The sequence below is a fragment of the Siphateles boraxobius genome, unplaced genomic scaffold, assembly GCF_051911475.1.
Source record: "Siphateles boraxobius isolate OS27281-9 unplaced genomic scaffold, OSU_SipBor_1 19, whole genome shotgun sequence".
In the NCBI taxonomy this organism is placed as follows: Eukaryota; Metazoa; Chordata; class Actinopteri; order Cypriniformes; family Leuciscidae; genus Siphateles; species Siphateles boraxobius.
In genome coordinates, this window is record NW_027508799.1 from 32,059,453 (window position 1) to 32,081,046 (window position 21,594).

Below are 21,594 nucleotides of genomic sequence, written 5' to 3' on the forward strand. Positions count from 1 at the left end.
GTTGTCGACGGCTTGAGAGAGCAGACGCATCAACTCTGATTCAATGCCAGCCCATCTCCTAGAAGGCTTGCGGGCAGTGGGGGGGGAGGTCCACGGAGCTCGCCCAATCCTCACTGTCTGATGCCAGGATAGAACAGGCCTCGGCTGCTTCGTCGATCTCAATGGCGGAAGCGGCAGCAGACAGCGGCCGTTGTCCGTCGGTGAGCGACTCGAGCTATGCCGGCGAAGCTGGCGGGCGAACCGGTTTAGCTTTGGTGGGCAGGAGAAGGCTCGGGGGTGCGCACGGCGCTTCTTACGGCGCGTCACTACAGCGGGCAGAAGTGCGGGCTCCCCAGGATGCCAGGCGAGTCCTCAGAATCACCATAGGCATCATGTCACAGTGAGGGCATCCGCCGTCAACGAGCGCGAGAGCCACATGATCCTCACCCAGGCAGGAAACGCAGATCATGTGGCGGTTCCCGTCGCTGAGTGTGGCTCGACACGAGCCGCAGAAACTTGCCATTTTTAAAAAGACGCTTGCTCAGCATAGGTAAAAGGATATATATGCTGGAAAGCGTAGCAGGTACGGCGACTGAAGCCGGCGAGGTGAAGGCCACCGCCTTCAGGTTCAAGGCTCGTCCCGCAGAAGGCTTGTCTCAACGGCGCGGCTTCTCGCTCCGGATCAAGCGATGCGTGAGCTTCGCTGAAGAGATGAAAATCAGTTTGTATCAGCCTATCGAGCTATATTTATAGGCCAAGGCCACGCCTATCCTGGCAGGGCGTGACGTAATGGGGGCAAAGCGCCCCCATTGGATATGGCGTCACGCAGGGCCTCTCTCGATGTTGCTGCTGTTGCCGCTGGTCAGCCAATAGGCACAAGAGCCGTCTTGCCTATGTCTGCATGCTGCCGCAACGCGTTTTACATTGATTCAAAATTAAGGATAATTTTTGGGTTCAATATCTTGTGGAAAAGATATACGTTTTCCCCATAGCGTAAGATATTACGCAGTACGAGAGTTACTCTCTAGAGAGAACTAGTTGCATTACGCACAGCCTCAAGGGATAACATGTTTACCGTTGTTTGGCAACACCGTCAGCATGTTAGCTTATAGCGCTATCAGTTTTCTACACTTACACAGTATGTTCAAATCGGACACGATTTCCCAGCTCTTCTCTTTGTCCATAGAAGACACATTATACAGGCAGTCGTTTCGTTGCCACTCTTCCACAAGCCATCTCTTCTGTCCAACAGAACCATAAAGCAGCTTGTTTCACAGTCGCCTTTTCTCGCATTCACCTCCATCTCCTTGCAAACTTGTTTCTCATTGGCTATTGTAAAAGTACTGATGTAATCGTAGTCATAATCATCCTGGTTTAAAATCCTAAATATCAAACATGTTTGATATTTTCGGGGCAGCCCGAGATGTGTCTGTGAGCAGATTGGGAGGTTTAAAGCCTGGGACACACCAAGCCGATGATCGGCTGTTGGGCAACATCGGACCGTTTTTGAGCGTCGGCTCAACATGTTGAATCGGCGTCTGGCCGTCTGTGAAAGAGGGAACTCTGATGGGCTGTTCAGCTTAGTGATAGAGTCAGTGCACGAGAAAAATAGCAAAACAGCGAGCAAAGAAGTCAAAACGGTACAGATAGAAGGCTCTGTTACGTCATCTTACCGGAGTGTTCCTTGGCGAATATCTCAATTTTAACGTGAGCGGAGTGGAATAAAGAAAGTGGTTAGCAGGATTGATATTCAAAACGGTAAGCACTCACTGCTTTTGTTTATGGTTTGTGTATCTGCAGCCTGCAGCGTCGGTTTCCCTTTTTGAATGACGAATCTAGATGAATATATCTGCAGAAATAGACAGTTGTCTCATTTACACGCAGGCGCAGAACGCGCATTCTAGCTTACAGTCGCCTGTAGTTCTCTCGTGTGTTCAAGTGCAGCTTTCCCCCCCGACGCAGGCGACTCGAGGCGACAACACAGTCGGCTTTCATCAGCACTAGTTCTTAGCCGTCGGTTTGGTGTGTCCCGGGCTTAAGATTTGGTCTGGAAGTGCCTCACATTAGGGCCAAACATCGTAGCCAACCAAGGTCCTGGAGAAGAATTTTTTTTTTCTCAGATTGTCGGTAGGGGTAAATTCGGATAAAACGCCTTTAGTAGTCTGAGCCAGCTTAAATGTGAATGGGTAATTGCATGTCCCCCAATCCCCTCCCCAATTCTTTCTTCCTTAAAATGACTTAAAAATATTGATAATTGGATGATTAATAAACCATAATCGTTAACTGGAATTGGAATAGGAGCCAGAATCTTTTTTTCAATTTTTACAGGGCATGATGTAACAACATGTGTCACTCGTACCGTTGTGTAAACTTGACGTTTAAAATGTGGTGAATATTTGCTAAACACACATTTTTCTTGGTTTGAAAATGTACTAAAATAAAACTTTTCCTGTTTTGCATTTTATATTTAAATAAATGCTATAAATTTTATTCATTTCGTCCAGGTTAGTAATAACGTCCAGACACCTTGAAGTCTTTCTGGTCGAAAACAGTTGATTATTCTGATTGAAATTCTGTCCGTCTCTCTCTCTCTCTCTCTCTCTCTCTCTCTCTCTCTCTCTCTCTCTCTCTCTCTCTGTGTAGCTCAACCTCAGCCTCTGCCCCATCCAGCAACGTCCCTGCAGAATGCCATTGATGGAGAGCCTGGCAGGCAGCAGAACGGTGTGCACACAGTGCTAAGTAATGGCCATGGCACGCCCCGCGGGGTCACACAACCTCCCTCCGCCTGCCACACCTCCGAGCCCAAGAAGCACCCATCGCCTGTCTCACACCGTGTGCAGAGAAAGCTTCGCTCTAGCCTGTCGGTGAACAGCAACAGCAGCAGAAGGAGCAAAAGCAGCTCGACGAGTTCCCATAAACCCGGCTCTACTCCAGAGGGTACATGACTTCACACACGCAAATATACACTCGCACACAAACTCGTATGTGCTTGCAGATTTCCTCTGTTGTGAATCTCTGGTCTTCCCCTCCCTCCGCTTAACAGCAACTAATCTGTGACTTTTCTGTTCTCTGTCCTGTAAATGCACTGCTTTATTTAATCTTTCATAACTCCTAACTAGATTGATCTCTTTATTTCTGTGGTGTTGTATTGTCTCGCAAATGGGTAGGAAAAACAGAAGGCCGATCTGAAAAAAGCAGCTTACACATTGTCAGGTGTGATGGTAAGGAGAGGGCAGTAATGAAGGAGATCGCTGGTGCATTAGTAATGGTCACCAAGGTGTGACCTTTTAACAAGACTGTGGAGAGCGGGGGTCTGCCATGTGTCAACCCCACCTCAGCAGGGTATCGCTAGCCTCTCTCACAGTGTCCTCTCATTAAGACCGGCTCTCTGCCTTGCTTCTGTGTACCAGCGCCACTTTCCTGGCTCACGTATTGCGTTTTCTTTACTGCGTGATGTTCAATCATGCTTGTCTGATACCATAACCCTTTAAATCAAGCAGAGTCTTGCACTCGCTGAGAACTTCAGATTCTCTATAAAGCAGTTTGTATGTTTTGTATGTTTCATACAAAATGCCCGGGCATTTAGCTAAATTAGAAAGGATAATTTGGGAATTATAATTCTCAAATTCATGGGATTCCACAAGTGACTTGGCCCAAATGTGTTTTCATGAAATAGCTTCAGGAAGTTTGGAAACAGGAAGTTAGAACTTGATAGATATATATGTGTGTGTGTGTGTATATATATATATATATATAATATATATGTATATGTATGTATAATTTTTTAAATTTTATTTTTATTTTATTCATTTATTTGTTAAAAATGTAATGCTCTATACAGAAAACATCATTGGTGTTTGCAGTTGCTACAATTGTTGGTTTAAAGGGATAGTTCGGCCAAAAATGATATTTAACCCATGCATTACTCACCCTCAAGCCGTTCGAGATGCATATGTCAATCTTGTTTCAGGCGAACACATTTCCAGTTATTTTAGAAAATGTCTTAGACCCTTCAGTGGATATAATGTGAAGCAACGGGGTCCACCTCCTTCAAGTCCCAAAATGTGCATACATCCTTCACAAAAGTAATCCATCCGGCTCCAGGGGGATAAACGAAGGCCTTCTGAGGGTAATCCGTGCGGTTTTGTCGTAAAAATATACATATTTAAAACTTTATAAATGAAAATATCTGACTTCCGGCAACGATCGACGCGCGCCACGGGTGAAGGAAGCCGGGGTACGAGGTATGACGTAGTTTTGTTTTGCTCTGCTCTCTGGCTGCGCAGGCGCGTTCGTTCTACGTCACGACGGTTCCTACGCTACGTCATACCTCATACGCCGACTTCCATCACCCGTGAACGCGCATCGATCGTTTCCGGAAGTCAGATATTTTCATTTATAAAGTTTTATATATGTATATTTTTACAACAAAACCGCACGGATTACCCTCAGAAGGCCTTCGTTTATCCCCCTGGAGCCGGATGGACATTTTCTAAAATAACTGAAAATGTGTTCGTCTGAAACAAGATTGACATATGCATCTCGAACGGCTTGAGGGTGAGTAATGCATGGGTTAAATATCATTTTTGGCCGAACTATCCCTTAAGTAAGAGGGGATTTTCTTGTACTATATTAATTGGAAACGTTTTTATGCATTTATAAATAATCATTTGAATAATACAGCCTTGCATGCAGGATTTATTTAGTTGCTTGGTTTGTTGGTTAGTTTTATTTTAAGATTAATTTGCACAAAGGTAACCATAGGCCGGCACTTATTAGGGACACTTGATACTGTGTGTGAAAGAATGTGAACATTTTCCAACACTGGAAAGTTTTAATCAGATTTATCACTCAGGTGATTTGCGAGTAGGAGCCTACTATGAGGTGGATGTAACAAACACTATCATCTCCCTACGGATTTAACGGAAATGTGTATCTTAAAAGGCGTCATAGTTTTCACATCTTAATTGGAGAGGGGGGGGTTGCGTGAACAGTTCAATAAGTCTGTCTCATTACAGCTTGTGTGCGTGCGTGTGTTATTTGTAGAACTGTGTTTTGAATCAATATGTTCTCTCTCAAGTAGTAATTTCCCCCTGGAAAACAGCAAGCTGTTGTGTTTTAATGTTTACACGGATTACCATAATCTGTTTGCCTGTGAAATTAGCCTCTAAACAGCCTGGGAAGCTGAAGAATAAAGCTTTACAAGATCTCTGCTCAGGGGATTGTGATTCCTCGTGTTCTTGGCTGCCGTCGCAAGCTGCGATAACAGCAACCCCAGCAGAAAACCAACTAATTGAGAGATCTTTTGTTCCGGTGCGGGTGGGTTAGGACCTTGAGTGATGGCGTGTTTGTGATTGTGTTGTGTTGCAAGTACGCAGTAGTCTAAAATCCCTCTGACAAATTCAATTAAGGCTGCGGGATGTACGGTGAAAGCTAGCGCGGTCATTAGCGTTGCATCGTAATGGCATGTTTTTCCCATCTTTGCAGATACCCCAGCGTATCCAGAGTTCTCTTTCAGAAAGTTTACAGCACTCACTTCCTTATTGACTGCAAATTAACTGCTCAATGCCAACTTTTTTTTATTTTATTTTATCTCCCTCTCATTTGGTCTCTAAAGCTGCAATGAACAACCCATGCGCACCAGTCAGTCTTTCTTCATTTGAACGTTCCTGCACCGCTCACTTGTTTTATGTCACGCTGCCTTTCTTTTTGATGTTAGCCTTTGGAGTTTTCCGGATGTCTCAAACTATTTCCTCCAAGGCGTTGGGGCTGTTTTTGGCCTCGCAGAATCTGGGCATACTCCGCCCGGGCTGACATTAAACATGAACCCTCTCATTTGGGCGATGCCGGTTTTTGTGGCTGAGATAAGGCAGCCTTTCTCCTGTGCACATTACACAGACTCTCATTCCTTAAGATTCACACTAATCGCTGCTGATAAATTATACATCCAAGGGAATTCATTATGTACTGTTGCTTTTAAATCCGTTTCTAGAAAGAAATTGTTAGTTAAAAAAAGGGCAAGAAAAATAGAGCGAAAGAATCGGTGTGTGGACACGTGTAATTTTTTACACTTGTTTAAAAGGATGACCGAAAACAAATCATTATTAAATGAATTGGTAATCATGTAGCAAGTATGCGTTTTTGATTAGCATGTATTATATATGAGTACTTTAAGCAGATGAATTAAGCAAACAGTTGATGTAGCTGATGTAGTCGGTACAGGCGAAATCTAAAAGTACGCCCGTTTGACCTTTCAGAAAGCTGATGTTTTAAGCCTTTGGTGGGCCTGCATGCAAACTTGTTTCATGTTCAAACACTGTCCAGGCTGCACAGCACCACCGCTGGTCAGCTTCACCGCCTACAAAAAAATCACTTTGATCAAACAAACATGAACATCCAGTGGTCTTCAGGCCTCGTCCTTGGGTCCCCCCCCCCCCCCCCCCTTCCCCACCACCAGAGCCCCAATCAAACCCAGCAATCCCTCTGACAGCTCACCCTGGACTGATGAAAGCCATGCAAATTTACATTTTAAACTGATAACGATACACACCACATTGCAGTGATTTCTCCAATGCACCGCGGTTTGGGTTCTACAGTTGATTAGAGGTCCGAGCGGCACGTCCGGCTGGAAGGGGTTCACTGTTATTCTCTACGGCACTGTTTATGCAGGAGCACAGTGTGAGCGCCATGCCGATTATTGAAGCTTAGTTTGAGTGAAAAATGTCCTCTTTTCACGATGGTCATGTTTGTTATAGTTGCATTTCTTTCTGTAATAGATTTTGTAATCCTTGTATCTATTAGCACACTGCAGTCTGGTTGTATTCTATTAATTAAATATGAGTTGTATGTATCATATTGCACTTTACTGAGCGATTTGAGGATTCAGCTCTTGATAAGTCAATTATCTACCAGAATTTAGCTTGATGTAATATTTCCATGCACAAACAGGTTACTTTTGGTTTGGTTATGCTAATATTAATTTGATTTATTTGATTGATTTATTTGCATTTAAATATCTCAACCGATGGCTGAACAGTAGTCTGACAAATAATTTTATTTTAATAATTTATTTCGCTATAATTTCAGGTCTTTTATTGTTTTAATACTGATGCTTTTGGCATACAGCTCATGAAAACCCAAAATTCCTATCTCAAAAAATTAGCATATCATGAAAAGGGTCTCTAAACGAGCTATTAACCTAATCATCAAAATCAACTAATTAACTCTAAACACCTGCGAAAGATTCCTGAGGCTTTTAAAAACTCCCAGCCTGTTTCATAACTCAAAACCGCAATCATGGGTAAGACTGCCGACCTGACTGCTGTCCAGAAGGCCATCATTGACACCCTCAAGCAAGAGGGTAAGACACAGAAAGAAATTTCTGAACAAATAAGCTGTTCCCAGAGTGCTGTATCAAGGCACCTCAGTGGGAAGTCTGTGGGAAGGAAAAAGTGTGGCAAAAAACGCTGCACAACGAGAAGAGGTGACCGGACCCTGAGGAAGATTGTGGAGAAGGACCGATTCCAGACCTTGGGGGATCTGCGGAAGCAGTGGACTGAGTCTGGAGTAGAAACATCCAGAGCCACCGTGCACAGGCGTGTGCAGGAAATGGGCTACAGGTGCCGCATTCCCCAGGTCAAGCCACTTTTGAACCAGAAACAGCGGCAGAAGCGCCTGACCTGGCCTACAGAGAAGCAGCACTGGACTGTTGCTCAGTGGTCCAAAGTACTTTTTTCGGATGAAAGCAAATTTTACGTGTCATTCAGAAATCAAGGTGCCAGAGTCTGGAGGAAGACTGGGGAGAAGGAAATGCCAAAATGCCTGAAGTCCAGTGTCAAGTACCCACAGTCAGTGATGGTCTGGGGTGCCATGTCAGCTGCTGGTGTTGGTCCACTGTGTTTTATCAAGGGCAGGGTCAATGCAGCTAGCTATCAGGAGATTTTGGAGCACTTCATGCTTCCATCTGCTGAAAAGCTTTATGGAGTTGAAGATTTCATTTTTCAGCACGACCTGGCACCTGCTCACAGTGCCAAAACCACTGGTAAATGGTTTAGTGACCATGGTATTACTGTGCTCAATTGGCCTGCCAACTCTCCTGACCTGAACCCCATAGAGAATCTGTGGGATATTGTGAAGAGAAAGTTGAGAGACGCAAGACCCAACACTCTGGATGAGCTTAAGGGCCGCTATCGAAGCATCCTGGGCCTCCATAACACCTCAGCAGTGCCACAGGCTGATTGCCTCCATGCCACGCCGCATTGAAGCAGTCATTTCTGCAAAAGGATTCCCGACCAAGTATTGAGTGCATAACTGAACATAATTATTTGAAGGTTGACTTTTTTTTGTATTAAAAACACTTCTTTTATTGGTCGGATGAAATATGCTAATTTTTTGAGATTCATGAGCTATATGCCAAAATCATCAGTATTAAAACAATAAAATACCTGAAATATTTCAGTTGGTGTGCAATGAATCTAAAATATATGAAAGTTTAATTTTTATCATTACAAAATAATGAACTTTATCACAATATGCTAATTTTTTGAGAAGGACCTGTATATACATATATATATATATATATATATATATATATATATATATATATATATATAAATAGAGAGAGAGAGAAAGATATCAATGTAGATAACAGATTACCTGTTGTCCTGTCAATGCTATTGTAAAACTGTGTATCCATGTCACCTTAAACAACTGTAATTTGGCATCGTATGTGGCGTACCTGCGAGAGGAAGGTTAAATGTTAATCAGAGATAAGAGAAACGACAGCATTAACACGCCAATTTGCTGGTGAAAATGTTGGACGCTGTTAATCAGCTTTACGTGACCGACCCTGTGCTTTTGCATGATAATAACCCCATTATTCACAAAGCTACTAATCAACCCAAAAGTGGAATTTGTTCCTTTTGAATTTCTCTGATTCCTCTTTTACTCTCACCGCTGCTGAACCACCGTCTAACCCACACACACACACACACACACACACACACACACACACACACACACACACACACACACACACACACACACACACACGCACGGACGCGCGCTCATATAGACAAACGTACGCTATCTTGTCAGCCAGTATGATCAAAACAAACAAATAAAATGTTGTAAAACACATAGACTATATAAATATTTAAAAGTTTGTTTCTATTATTTTTATATATTTCATATTAAGCTAAATTTTGTTTTTAAGCCTAAATTTGATTTTAAAGGTGAAGTGCGTAATGTTTGAGCCACTGGCAACATCAAACAAAATAGCAAAAATGATCACACAAAAAAAGTGACACTACTTTTTATACTTCAAAATCATTTTGTATGTTTATTCAATGTTTTTGTTTTGTTTTGTTCTGCCTGCTGCAATTCTCTGAGAGCAGACTGCTGTGTCCACTGCATCCTGGCCTGCCTGTTTTGTGAATTTGTCACTCTGTGCAATATGGTGGTGGCTCAGGCCTCGTGCGGCACCTGCACGTCTGAAGCCTGCTGCTGCTGCTGCTGCACAGACGACCTGGGAGATGACTGCAACTGCCCCTGTGACATGGACTGTGGCATTATGGATGCGTGCTGTGAGTCCTCGGACTGCCTGGAGATCTGCATGGAGTGCTGCGGGATCTGTTTCCCAACATAAAAGCCCAGATGCATGCAGGCGACAGCCAGGATCAATGTTGAGCAGGAGTGAGAGAGTGAGAGAGTGAGAGAGTGAGAGAGTGAGTGAGAGAGAGAGTGAGTGAGAGAGAGAGAGAGTGAGTGAGTGAGTGAGTGAGTGAGTGAGTGAGTGAGTGAGTGAGTGAGTGAGTGAGTGAGTGAGTGAGTGAGTGAGTGAGTGAGTGAGTGAGTGAGTGAGTGAGTGAGTGAGTGAGTGAGTGAGTGAGTGAGTGAGTGAGTGAGTGAGTGAGTGAGTGAGTGAGTGAGTGAGTGAGTGAGTGAGTGAGTGAGTGAGTGAGTGAGTGAGTGAGTGAGTGAGTGAGTGAGTGAGTGAGTGAGTGAGTGAGTGAGTGAGTGAGTGAGTGAGTGAGTGAGTGAGTGAGTGAGTGAGTGAGTGAGTGAGTGAGTGAGTGAGTGAGTGAGTGAGTGAGTGAGTGAGTGAGTGAGTGAGTGAGTGAGTGAGTGAGTGAGTGAGTGAGTGAGTGAGTGAGTGAGTGAGTGAGTGAGTGAGTGAGTGAGTGAGTGAGTGAGTGAGTGAGTGAGTGAGTGAGTGAGTGAGTGAGTGAGTGAGTGAGTGAGTGAGTGAGTGAGTGAGTGAGTGAGTGAGTGAGTGAGTGAGTGAGTGAGTGAGTGAGTGAGTGAGTGAGTGAGTGAGTGAGTGAGTGAGTGAGTGAGTGAGTGAGTGAGTGAGTGAGTGAGTGAGTGAGTGAGTGAGTGAGTGAGTGAGTGAGTGAGTGAGTGAGTGAGTGAGTGAGTGAGTGAGTGAGTGAGTGAGTGAGTGAGTGAGTGAGTGAGTGAGTGAGTGAGTGAGTGAGTGAGTGTTACCCCTTTTCCACCAAAAAAGAACGGGTTCGGAACTGGTGCTGGTTCAAAGTTGGTTCGGAGTTGGTTCAACTTGCGAACCTCCTCAGAACCTGTTTGTTTTTCCACTTCTAGAGCGCCCAGCGAACGACGTCGTTACGTCACTGTGTACGTCGCTTTACGTCTCAGCTAGAAACGCTTGCAAGTACAACATTACTTTGGGATTATCTCTAACTCGTGAACCAAGAAGGCTTTAAAAACAATTGAAATATGTAAGTCTTTTAATCTTTTCCTTTGATATGTAATCTTTTCTGATTAGTTATGTACACCTGTCTTGTCTTTTTTCTCTCCGTTTATTTGTTCTATTTTGTGACTGTTTTCTTCTTTGCTTACATAATGTTTTCAATAAATTTTTTTAAAAAAAAGCTAGAAACGCTTGCGCCAACTTCAAGCATAACAATTACAATGGCGGACTACATCGTGTTTCTGCAAATGTTTCTCCTGGCTTTGCGGTCAGAAAAGATGTTTAGGACACATCTAAACCCGCCCCCAGCCCCCGACGTAAGCATGACGTGGTAAAAGAACGGTTCTCTGGTTCTAGTCCAGCAAAGAGTTGGTGCCGCTTTGGAACCAGTTTTCCTGGCCGAGAACCGGTTCTTTGGCTGTCGAAACACAAAGAACTGGTTCGCGCGCAGGCACCGGCTCCGAACCGGCTCTCAAAACGCTTTGGTGGAAAAGGGGTATGAGAGAGTGAGTGTGAGAGAGAGAGTGAGTGAGAGAGAGTGAGTGAGTGAGAGAGAGAGTGAGTGAGAGAGAGTGAGAGAGAGAGTGAGTGTGAGAGAGAGAGTGAGTGTGAGAGAGTGAGTGAGTGAGTGAGTGAGTGAGTGAGTGAGTGAGTGAGTGAGTGAGTGAGTGAGTGAGAGTGAGAGTGAGAGTGAGAGTGAGAGTGAGAGTGAGAGTGTGAGTGTGAGTGTGAGTGAGAGAGTGTGAGTGAGAGAGAGTGAGTGTGAGTGAGAGAGAGAGAGAGTGAGAGCTACTGTGTTCTTTTCACACTTGTGAAAAATCTGTTCCTGAGCTCAAAATGATCATAAAGGTCATACAAAAGGACAAAAATACATTATGTACTTCACATATCCTCGTAGACTAAAAGTGCACAAAAGCATGTTCAGCGCTTTATATTCAATGCTTTAATGTATCAGAGCTTGTTCTATTGACTGTTTTAACTAAATTTCATCTCTTTGCAGAGGTTTTGTACATTGTTTCTTTTGTTTCCAAAGACATTTCACTCTTTATAATTTTAAAACTTGCAGATGGTGGAATTAAAACAGTAGACGTCACATGACTTGATGTCGCACTGCACATCACTGTAATTTGAGTGGAAACCGCTTTCACACTGTCAGAGGTCAAGTCTTTGTGGGTGTTAAGTGGAATTGTTATTTTGAACTGTTTCTGAAAACAGAGAGGGCTGTTTAAATGATAGCCAATTTTGTAAGTCTTTATTTAAACTGTCTACTGTAGCTCATTTAATTAAATGTCCCGAAGTTCTTGAAACGACATTAGCAGTTAGCTTGCTGGTGATTTAAAGATACACAAAAGAACTGGATACACAGAATAGTGTAGAATACAGATGCAGAAATTCACTTTATGCATCTTGCGAATTACGTGTAAACTTGACTTTGTTTTTCTTTTATTAAGCCTCTGCTAAATATACTCTATAAAAGCATCTTTTTGCTTTAGTTACATTGTTATATGTAGTTCAGATTGCATTGTCTGAGACCTTCTTGTGAATTGTACAAAGCTGGCATTTGTCGGCATTACGTAAGCTTATGTTAGCATCATAACATTAACACAGTTGTTTTTTGTTCAAAGTGCGTAAAGCCTTCGGTACATCGTGTGTATGTGATTCGTCTGACTCATCTCGTCAAAACTGCTTACGGCATACTTGCCAAACTGGACTTCAGAAACACAGTGTGACAGAACTGACCTGAAACATTCAACTGAACCCGGTTCAAAACAAACAACTTTACCTCTACAGACTTTACCTCTCCAGAAAGTGTGTGTCTTTTGACGAGACCCACTTTAAGACCAAACTGACTAGGACTGACTCTCTAACACTGAAAATCTGGAAAAAAGTGTAGTTGATTTAAGATACTATAGAAGTTTGTTGTTACTGTAAAAGCTTATTAAATGAATCAAACGCATTTTAAAAGTAAACAAACTAAAACTCAAGTCATTTTCTTGAGATTTTCAAATTAATTTGAATGAAAATGCACATAAATACATTGATACAAAATATATACATTGACAAATACAATGAGGTACAAACTGAGAAAAATAAACTAATTAAAAATTAGACCGTTTTAGAGACCGGTGTTTAAATTTAATTGCAAATCTGTAGCTATTTGCAATGTCAGAGGACCAGACAAAGATGTAATAGTCTATAAAAAAATCATGCTTTCCACATTCAAAAATGCAGGTTCCATGATTATGAAACATTGAAAAAAGGAATGTGAATAGAGCTTAGCAAATTAGTATTTTTATCTGTCCAGCATACTTTAACCAGCACAGTTTGATGTTTTTATGTTTCTTCTTTGTCCTCAAATCACTTTTTAAATATCTGCATTATGTACCAAGCGTTGTTTTGTTAATGGACCATCAACATTACAATTTTCTAAAAATAAAATCTTAAACTGAAGACTAAGACATCTGTACCTGTTTTGTGATGCAGAATTGTGTGATTATTAACTGAAAATCGTCTACATGGGTGTTTTTTTTCCCCTCAGAAAGCCGCCCGTGGTCTGAATGTTTATCAGGTGCATGTCATGCATCAGTGCAGCTGGGCTGTTTCCCATCGCATTCAGGCATGCGGTAATTGACTCACCTGTACAAGGTTCAGAGATGGATATAATGTAAATCGTTAGCATCATAGTCGGCGTATCAAATTGTAACGTCTCCAGAGAGATTTTGAAGATTTGTGATAGATTCAGGACGGTATTTCACACTGAATTAAAGGTTGGAGGATTTGTACGTTATATTAAATTGGCTGAGGAGTTTTGGAAGGTGACTGATAATGCTTCCAAAAGACGTGACTTTGTCCCCTTTTGTCAATTTACAGAATTGTTTCCCTTTCGTCAGTTATATAATATACCATAATTATTTGCAATTAAACTTTTCTTGGATCATTTTAAATAAGTAGTATTGGCCCTGGGTAAAAATAACCTTCGCTTTTGCTAACATTTAATTTGTGTGCATATTTATGTTTATATTTACGCTACTGTTAATTCTGGTAAGATTTTTTTTATGTTTTTGAAAGAAGTCTCTGTCTTTCTTTGATCAAAAATTCAGGTAAACCATAATATTACAGTATATTACAGTGGCACACTAATATTACAGTTGGGTTTAATGGGTTTAAAAAAATAATTTATTCAAGTGATGGAAAAGCTGAATTTTCAGCAGCCATTACTCCAGTTTTCAATGTCATCCAGAAATCATTCTGATGCTGATTTGGTGGTCAACAATATTTCTTTTTATTATCAATGTTGAAAACTAATATTTCTGGGAAAAACGTGATAATTTTTTCATGATTATTTGATGAATAGAAAGTTCAAAAGAACATCATTTATTTTAGTTAGATTTTATATTTAGATCAATTTAATTTGACTTTTCTGAATGAAAGTATTTCTTTCTTGAATTAAATCTTACTGGCCCCAAACTTTTGAGCAGTAGTGTATATACTGGACATTTTATTATTATATTAGCCATCAGCCACCTTGCTTTCTAGATATTGAAATCTGCCTTTGATAAAACTCATTCTCTAAACAATCTCACATAGGGATACATCAGGAACATGCATAAGTCAGGAGGAACCTGTGCCTTTCCCTCTGGATGGTGGTCTTCCCTGACCTTTGACAAACCTTTGTCCCTGTTAACCTCTCAATTAACCTCGACACCACCCCACCTGTGCTGCCTTCTGTTCCCCCCCCCACAACCTGCTGCCTCCCCCTCACTTCCTTCTGTCGTTTCTGCCCAGATACCGCCTGCCAGAAAATTACCATCTTATTTCACTAATGGCATTGCTGGAAATATTGGAAGTCGTCTCTAATCACATGGGAGATTTTTTTTTCTTTTCTTTCTCCATATTCTTCCACTTTTTTTCTTGTTCAGAAAGAGGGGGAGTTGAGAAGTCCAGGTAAGTGTGCAGTGACCTTTTCACAAAGTCACCCACCTCTTCTCCTTTTAATCAAACCCCCTCTGTTCCTCGCTGTGCCACTGCTTGTAATGTCACAATTAAGGTGGCTCCATTGTTTCTGTTTTCAGGCTGGAGAGACGTAGCGCTTCTTGGACCCTGGGTCATTTCTCTTGCAATATTAAATAAGTCATTAGAGACCCGTGACCACCACCCCCACCTTAGATTGTGGAAAATGACTATCTGCTGTTACCCGCCACCTTATGTAGCACATATTCAAAGTTCGAGTTGCATCGGGCTTGCATCATAAGAGGACACAAATATGCGGTTTGATTTGTGCAAGTGTGTATTATGATACTGAATGATAAAGAACAAAGATAAAGGGGACATATTGTGCCCTTTTTTACAGTCTTGATTTTGTTTTTAGGGTTTACTATAATAAGTTTTCATGCTTGAATGTTCCAAAAACACTATTTTTCACATATTTTACATTGCAGCATCTCTGTTTAGTTTCTGTTTCTATGAATCCCCTCCTTCTGAAAAGCACAGCGTGCTCTGATTGGTCGGCTGGATGAGTGTGTTGTGATTGGTCAACAGTTTTGAGTGTGCTTGGGAAATGTCACTCCCCTTTCCATAACCGCGAGTTTTAACACACTATTACCTCAACTAGGCCTCGTCCCTTTTCTCAGTGTATGCCGTGGGCGGGAATTATTTGAATGTGTAATATTGTGACGTGTTTGTTGCCAGAAAAAAACTCAAGACTACAATCGAGGCGTTTCAGGAAGTTCAGAAACGGTGTGCACTGATATAGAGAATAACTCTCTTTGAGGTGACTTTGTGCTTTGTAACTTTGCAGACATTTTTCATGCTCAAACAGCAACATTACACACTAAAGAAAGTTGAAAATGTACACCAGTATAATATGAAGTTTATCCCCTTTGAAGATGATAATTACTGGCACCTGGCCCTCAGCTAACCCAACATTATGGCTTCTTAAGTGCTAATAATGACATGAGGACTGTAGATCCAAGGCAGTGCATCATTCTTCTGATGTTTTCCATTTCTTTAACGTTCACAGGCACTTTGTGGACCAAATCCACCCCTTGTCTTGAAGTCAAGCACTTCCGTTCATCGCTAGAGCCATATGCATAATGTGCCTTCCTGCCCTTTTTAAACATCAGAGTCAATGAGGGGTTTGAGTGGACAGTCTTTCAGATATTTGAGTTTGAAAGGTATATCTGTCAGTCAGGTAAGTAAAGGCAAGACGTGGAAGACACGGACGGGGACAAATAGAGTTCAAGAATTGTCACTCTCAATTAATCTCCTCAGGTCCTGTCCCCATTAAAACCCTAACACATGGGGGATGCTTTACAATGCAAATGGCCTCATTACCTAGCCACACTTAATTGACTGTGACAATGGCTGGGGATGTTTTGCATTCAATATTTTTGTTTTCTTATAATTTTGCTCAAGATTTAGATCTTGAATTTGCTGATCAAAATGGTTGTTTACTGAAATACAGTTGAGAACTGGCAAAAAATGAATGGCAATATGAAAAGCTACTATTTTATGTAGCGGGAGATAGTTTATTCTAAGTCTTTTGTGTATTATTTCAGGGATGATGTGGAAAAAGCATCTATTTTCTAACCTACGACAATCACCTCACGGCAAACAGCTTGTCATATTGTGCATTTGTCTTCCTTTTTGGAATTTTGTTCTTAAAAAATCGTATTATGTGTAAAATAGACACGGTGAATGAAATGTAAATGATTTGCAGGTTTGTATTTTGTATTTCAGCTCTGCCTCATTGTACTCACACCTTAAATATTTAAAGACCCCCTCCATAAAACCTTTGCTGCTTTACAAGGGCACCGCATGCTGTTTAATCTCGCTTTACCTGCAGGCGAAGCAACAGCAATGTAACGACAGCAAGCGGTAGTTAGCGAGATCAGGAAAACAAGCCCCTAGCCACAGACCGGCATGAAGTGGTTCAAAGTTTCTACGGTTTGTCTTTTTGAAGTCGAACGCTGACAACACCGGCTTTGGATTTAAAATGAAAGAGACACATTGAGACATATTTTGAACAAATGTCTTAACTTTTCATAAGCATTTTTTCAACTTTTTCAACCGTGTATCAAGACTATGGGATTGCCTGTGGGTTCCCTGTGAACGTAAATGACTGGGCTTGTCTTGCCTATTAGTGAGGCATTAAAGTTCTGCACCTTCAACTTTTTTTCTGCGCCCCCTAAATGCATTGAACCATGGGAGAGGCAAATTGAGTTTGACGCGTGGTCCGGAAATGCCTGTTTACTTGCTTGTCCGCAGTCCTTGAGTTATAAATTGGATGTCACCTTTGCTACTTGTCATTCTTTGATATGGATGTGTTGTGGGAACCAAAGCAGGGAGTTGATTGTTTGCTCTTAACATCACTTAAATGAAAGGCCTTAGTAGCTTGTAGCCATTCTCCATGATTGGCTGTTTTGTTTACCATGATGCTTTGAGCTTGTGTATTGCGATTCAACCGCTGCTACAATCCACAGGGTTTGGCGGTAATTAGGTTAAGAAAAAACATGCTATCGGTTTTCTTCTGGCCTTTTAAAATGCATGTCTGAACTTGCTGCATACTTTGCTATTTATGGTTTTGTCAATCAGCCGTGGCAGGCATGGTTTATGAAAGATAAACAGTTTAATCACTTTGTTTTTTCAGTCTGATATCTTGTGGTAAGAGTCAGTGGCATGTCAAATCTGGTTAGCATATTTACTGAAGCCTTTCAGTGTGAAGTTCTGATGCTATTTTGGCACTGAAATTAAAAATTGATGATTAGAGTATGCAAGTATGAATCTCACGAAACCTCTATTTAACCCCCAAATCAACTGAGAAAATAAATTGTATATTTTGTTTAAAAAAAAAAAAAGCCTATTTTACAACCATTAAAAATTTTACATTGTGAAATGTATTTTCATGAAGGTTTCTCCAAGGTTCTCATTGCTATAATTACCTATATCAGGTTTATTATAGTTAACAGAAAGTAAAACTAAAACCATATAGAAAAACCTTTTTGTTGGTTTAAAATAACATTTCTCATTTTCTTTTAGTTTAACTTGTACTAATTTGTATATGGTCTAAAACAACTAAAACTAAAAATTAATACAAACTATATAGACATTAAAAAAACAACTGAAAACCAAAACAATTACAAAACACAACTAAATTACTAATATTTTAACTAAAATTAAGAGTAGAATGAATATATATATATATATATATATATATATATATATATATATATATATATAAATGAATATATATATATATATATATATATATAGAATGAATATATATATATATATATATATATATATATATATATATATATAAATGAATATATATATATATATATATATATATATATATATATATATATATATATATACACATATATTATAACTTTGTTTAAAAAATGTAATAAATAAATAATTTCTTAAAAATACATTGTTTATTTATTATTGTTATTGTTATTTTTTGCTTAGGAGTGAACCTGGGGCCTGGACATGTTTTCATGCGATCCACCCTAATATTAGAAGCCTCTTCTCATTGAGTTTGTTTGAATGACATAAGAGGCTTCATTTGTAGAATAGCAAACAAACATTTCATATTTTTCAATGGTATTCTTTAAATAAACCAACAAAACATCTTCCAATCTTTGACCAGCTTAATTACATCTATGATGAGCAACTAAAGCACCAAAACTAATTCATCTAATTTTTTTTTTCCCGGGAGCGCTATACATCATCAGTCAGAACAAGGTTAGATTATGAAAGCGATTAAATCTGTTTGCTGCTGTAATTACACCATTACATATACTCTTGATTTGTTTGTCAGGCTCCTCAGACAATAGCTACACCTGTTTATGTCTCTGTTATACTTGTTTATTCACAATATAGAGGCAACCTGTCAGTCTGACAGGTAGGATTTGTTGCATTGAAGTAGCAGCGTGGTGTTTATGCCTGAATCTGATCGTTGCATCCCTGGGTAACGCAAGGGAATACAGGGAAACATCACAGGTGTGTGAAATGTGCACCTGCAGCCTTCTCTCGCAGGGATAACTGCTTGTGCCCCGACGCCGTAACCACCTCTTATAATAGCTGCACATCCTGTGGTCTTTCTTGTAAATCTGCCACCCCGACCTAGACTTGTTCATTCATTCAAATAATCTCCATCTTCATTCCACTGTGCTCTCAGTACTTCTGCATTACTGAATATGATCTATTTCTTGCATTATTATGTTATTTCAGGTCAAACTTATGTGGATGCAGTAAATTGCAGAATAAAAGGTTTAATGTCAGATTCTGCTATGTTCTGAGCAAAAGGTTAAGGAAGGACTGGAATACTGCCCTGGAAGAAAACGTGCCTTGCACAATATTGGAGCGATTGTAGCTTCTCTTTCCCCATCTCAGTTCCTCTTCTAAGAATCGAAAGTGACTAACAAAGAGAAATACTCCACTGCCTGAGGAATATTCATGATCTTGCTTCCAGGTTAAAAATGTATATGCAAATTTACTACATTAGAGCATGCACAGGTTGTTAATAAATTAGCACGTGGCAGAAATAATTCTGCTTAGCGAGATGAATCTCTGTGCAAGCTGTCAGCTGTCGCATTGTTCTGGATAGAATGTGACGCTGAGACAGCAACGCAGCCAGTGAACTGTGATGTTTTAGTGTACCGGCTCCTAAATCTCAGGGCACTGGCAAAAATTGTGTCTTTTGTGTGTGTGTGTGTGTGTGTTAGCGTGAAAGGGATCGTGTTGGTGTGCGTGCATTCGTGAGTGTTTTAAAGCTCAGGATTTATGAAGTAGGACAGACAAAGCCAGTATAATATTACATCTCTTTGGAATGAAATGATGCATAATTTATTCCATCTCAAAAGGAAATATCCGCCTTTTTCTCATCTCTTAAATTACGGATATGAATTTGGTAGCGCCGCGACTGGACCATCTTCTGTGAATTTACTGTCGCCATTTCCTGAAAATGATGCGATATACCTGATTGCTATTATTATTTTTGTAACTGCCTAGGAAGTCAATGAGCAGTTATACGTCTACCCAGAGGGAAATTGTATTATTCAGTGGTTGCTTTGTCATAGGATTTTAGTTATGTTTTAATATCAAATTGGTCTTAGATGTTTCTATTTGTAGCAATGTTCGATGTTGTGGGAAGAAGGAGGCAAGGACCGGCGAACATTCAAAGACTTTAATACAATAAATGAAACAAATACAAAACGAAAGTAAAGTAAAAGACAGCAGCCCCTCACGGACGACTGCTGTCACATATAAAAACAACACACATCCAGGCCTGGCCTATCTCGATCTTCACTGCCGTCGCTCCTCGTGAGAGATACGAGACCGGTGCGTCACGCATGTGTGACTCATTATCAGTCACGCCACCGGCCCCGTCCAGCTCGCCACAGTATTGCTTACAGGAAACTTTTTAAGTAACAACTTAAGTATTTTTATTGTTTTTCCTGGAGAGAAATTAGTGTAAATGCAGAGCAAACAGAGACTTACTGTCAGTCTGCTGCTTCTCAGATGTTTCTGAATAGAAATTAGCTAAATGAGACATTTATTGACATATAGAAAAAGTTAATACCTATAGCATTTATTGTGGATGGCGAGAAAATTTGAGAAATGTTTGTTTAAATTGAGATCTGAATTTTGATTGCACACTTTTGTGTCTTAGCAAATTTAACTACAGTTTCAGACCATTGTTAAGAAGTGAAGTGACATGAATGCCAAGCGGTAACCCATACCCTGAATTTGTCTTCTGTATTTAACCCATCCAAGTTAGTTCACACACACACACACACACACACACACACACACACACACACACACAAACACACACTGCAAACGTTGTTGTGGGAGCGATTGGAGGTTAGTTGCATTTCTCAAGAGCACCTCAAGTCATTTTCTGCTGGTATTGAGAATCGAATCTGCGACCTTCGGATTACAAGTCCGACTCTCTAACCCAGTGGTCTTCACTATTTTTTTCATGAGAGCCGCACTGATAGAGACAAAGTCAGTAGGAGAGCCATTTTTACAGGAAAGTATAAAAAGTTACATCCAGTCATAAATACCATGTCTGTTTATTAATATGTCACCCCTGAACATTCAACATTCAATATGCAATGCAATAAATAATTTTTTTTAATGATTTACCAGTCAAATTTGTAACTGAGACAAGATGATTTCCCTTAATGACAAAAAAAGCAGGATTTCCAGAATAGATTCATCCAAGAATGACATTAAGTTATTTTTTTCTACATTAGCCCCTCATGTATCTAATCATCCAAGAGCACATGCGGCGTTAAGAGCTGGAAATAACATAACTGGCAACTCCGCAGGGACAGGATATGTTTAGATGCACAACTTTTGTTTCAATCGGTCTGAATTCATTGTGATTGATTAATCTGAATGTATTGTAGTTTACATGAATGCTTAACATCGTGATATGATGCATGATCAGGGTGATGTGCACATTTATAAGTCAAAAGATTCAAATTTGGAATAGGTTTTTTGACATTCGCACACTGCACAAATATACAAAGTTTCCCGCTGTTGTCTCGTAATAACCATTTTCCTACATTGGTTCTTTATTTGTTTTAAACAGCAGACTTAATATCAAATTCTGGTCATAATTTGGAGACTATGATGAACCGTTATGCCGTGCTGTTTGTATTGATCACGCAGTAAAAATGCCCAAAATCAGTCGTCTGTGGATGAGAATCTGAAACAAGGACTGGTGAGCCGTTGTCCTGCTTCACTTCACAGATACGGAGTGAAAGGAGAATTATAGAATGACGTGACACTCGTTTATACGACACTTTATTCATCAGAAGAACAGCGCGTTCAGCGCGACGGACGGCGTCCTTTCAGTTTTGGTTTTCAATCGATCAAGTGAACATGTT

At 40.5% G+C, this 21,594-nt stretch overlaps 1 protein-coding gene across 5 annotated transcripts in view; it reads left to right on the plus strand.

Moving 5' to 3' along the window:
* The window catches only part of mdfic (MyoD family inhibitor domain containing), a 29,876-nt gene extending 16,732 nt beyond the window's left edge, over nucleotides 1–13,144 (plus strand). Inside the window, exons 4-6 of one of the 5 annotated variants that reach the window (XR_013205402.1) lie at nucleotides 2,623–2,916; nucleotides 9,375–9,696; nucleotides 10,306–13,144. Coding sequence is in view for 1 of the 5 variants with exons in the window: in XM_077235029.1 (XP_077091144.1) it covers nucleotides 2,623–2,916; nucleotides 9,375–9,625 (545 nt within the window). In the remaining 4 variants the exon portion in view is untranslated. Of the gene's footprint in view, nucleotides 1–2,622; nucleotides 2,917–9,374 lie in introns of all 5 variants that reach the window. The other 4 variants (XR_013205404.1, XR_013205403.1, XR_013205405.1 and 1 more) reach the window with 4 other exon arrangements.
* Nucleotides 13,145–21,594: the final 8,450 nt, after the last annotated feature.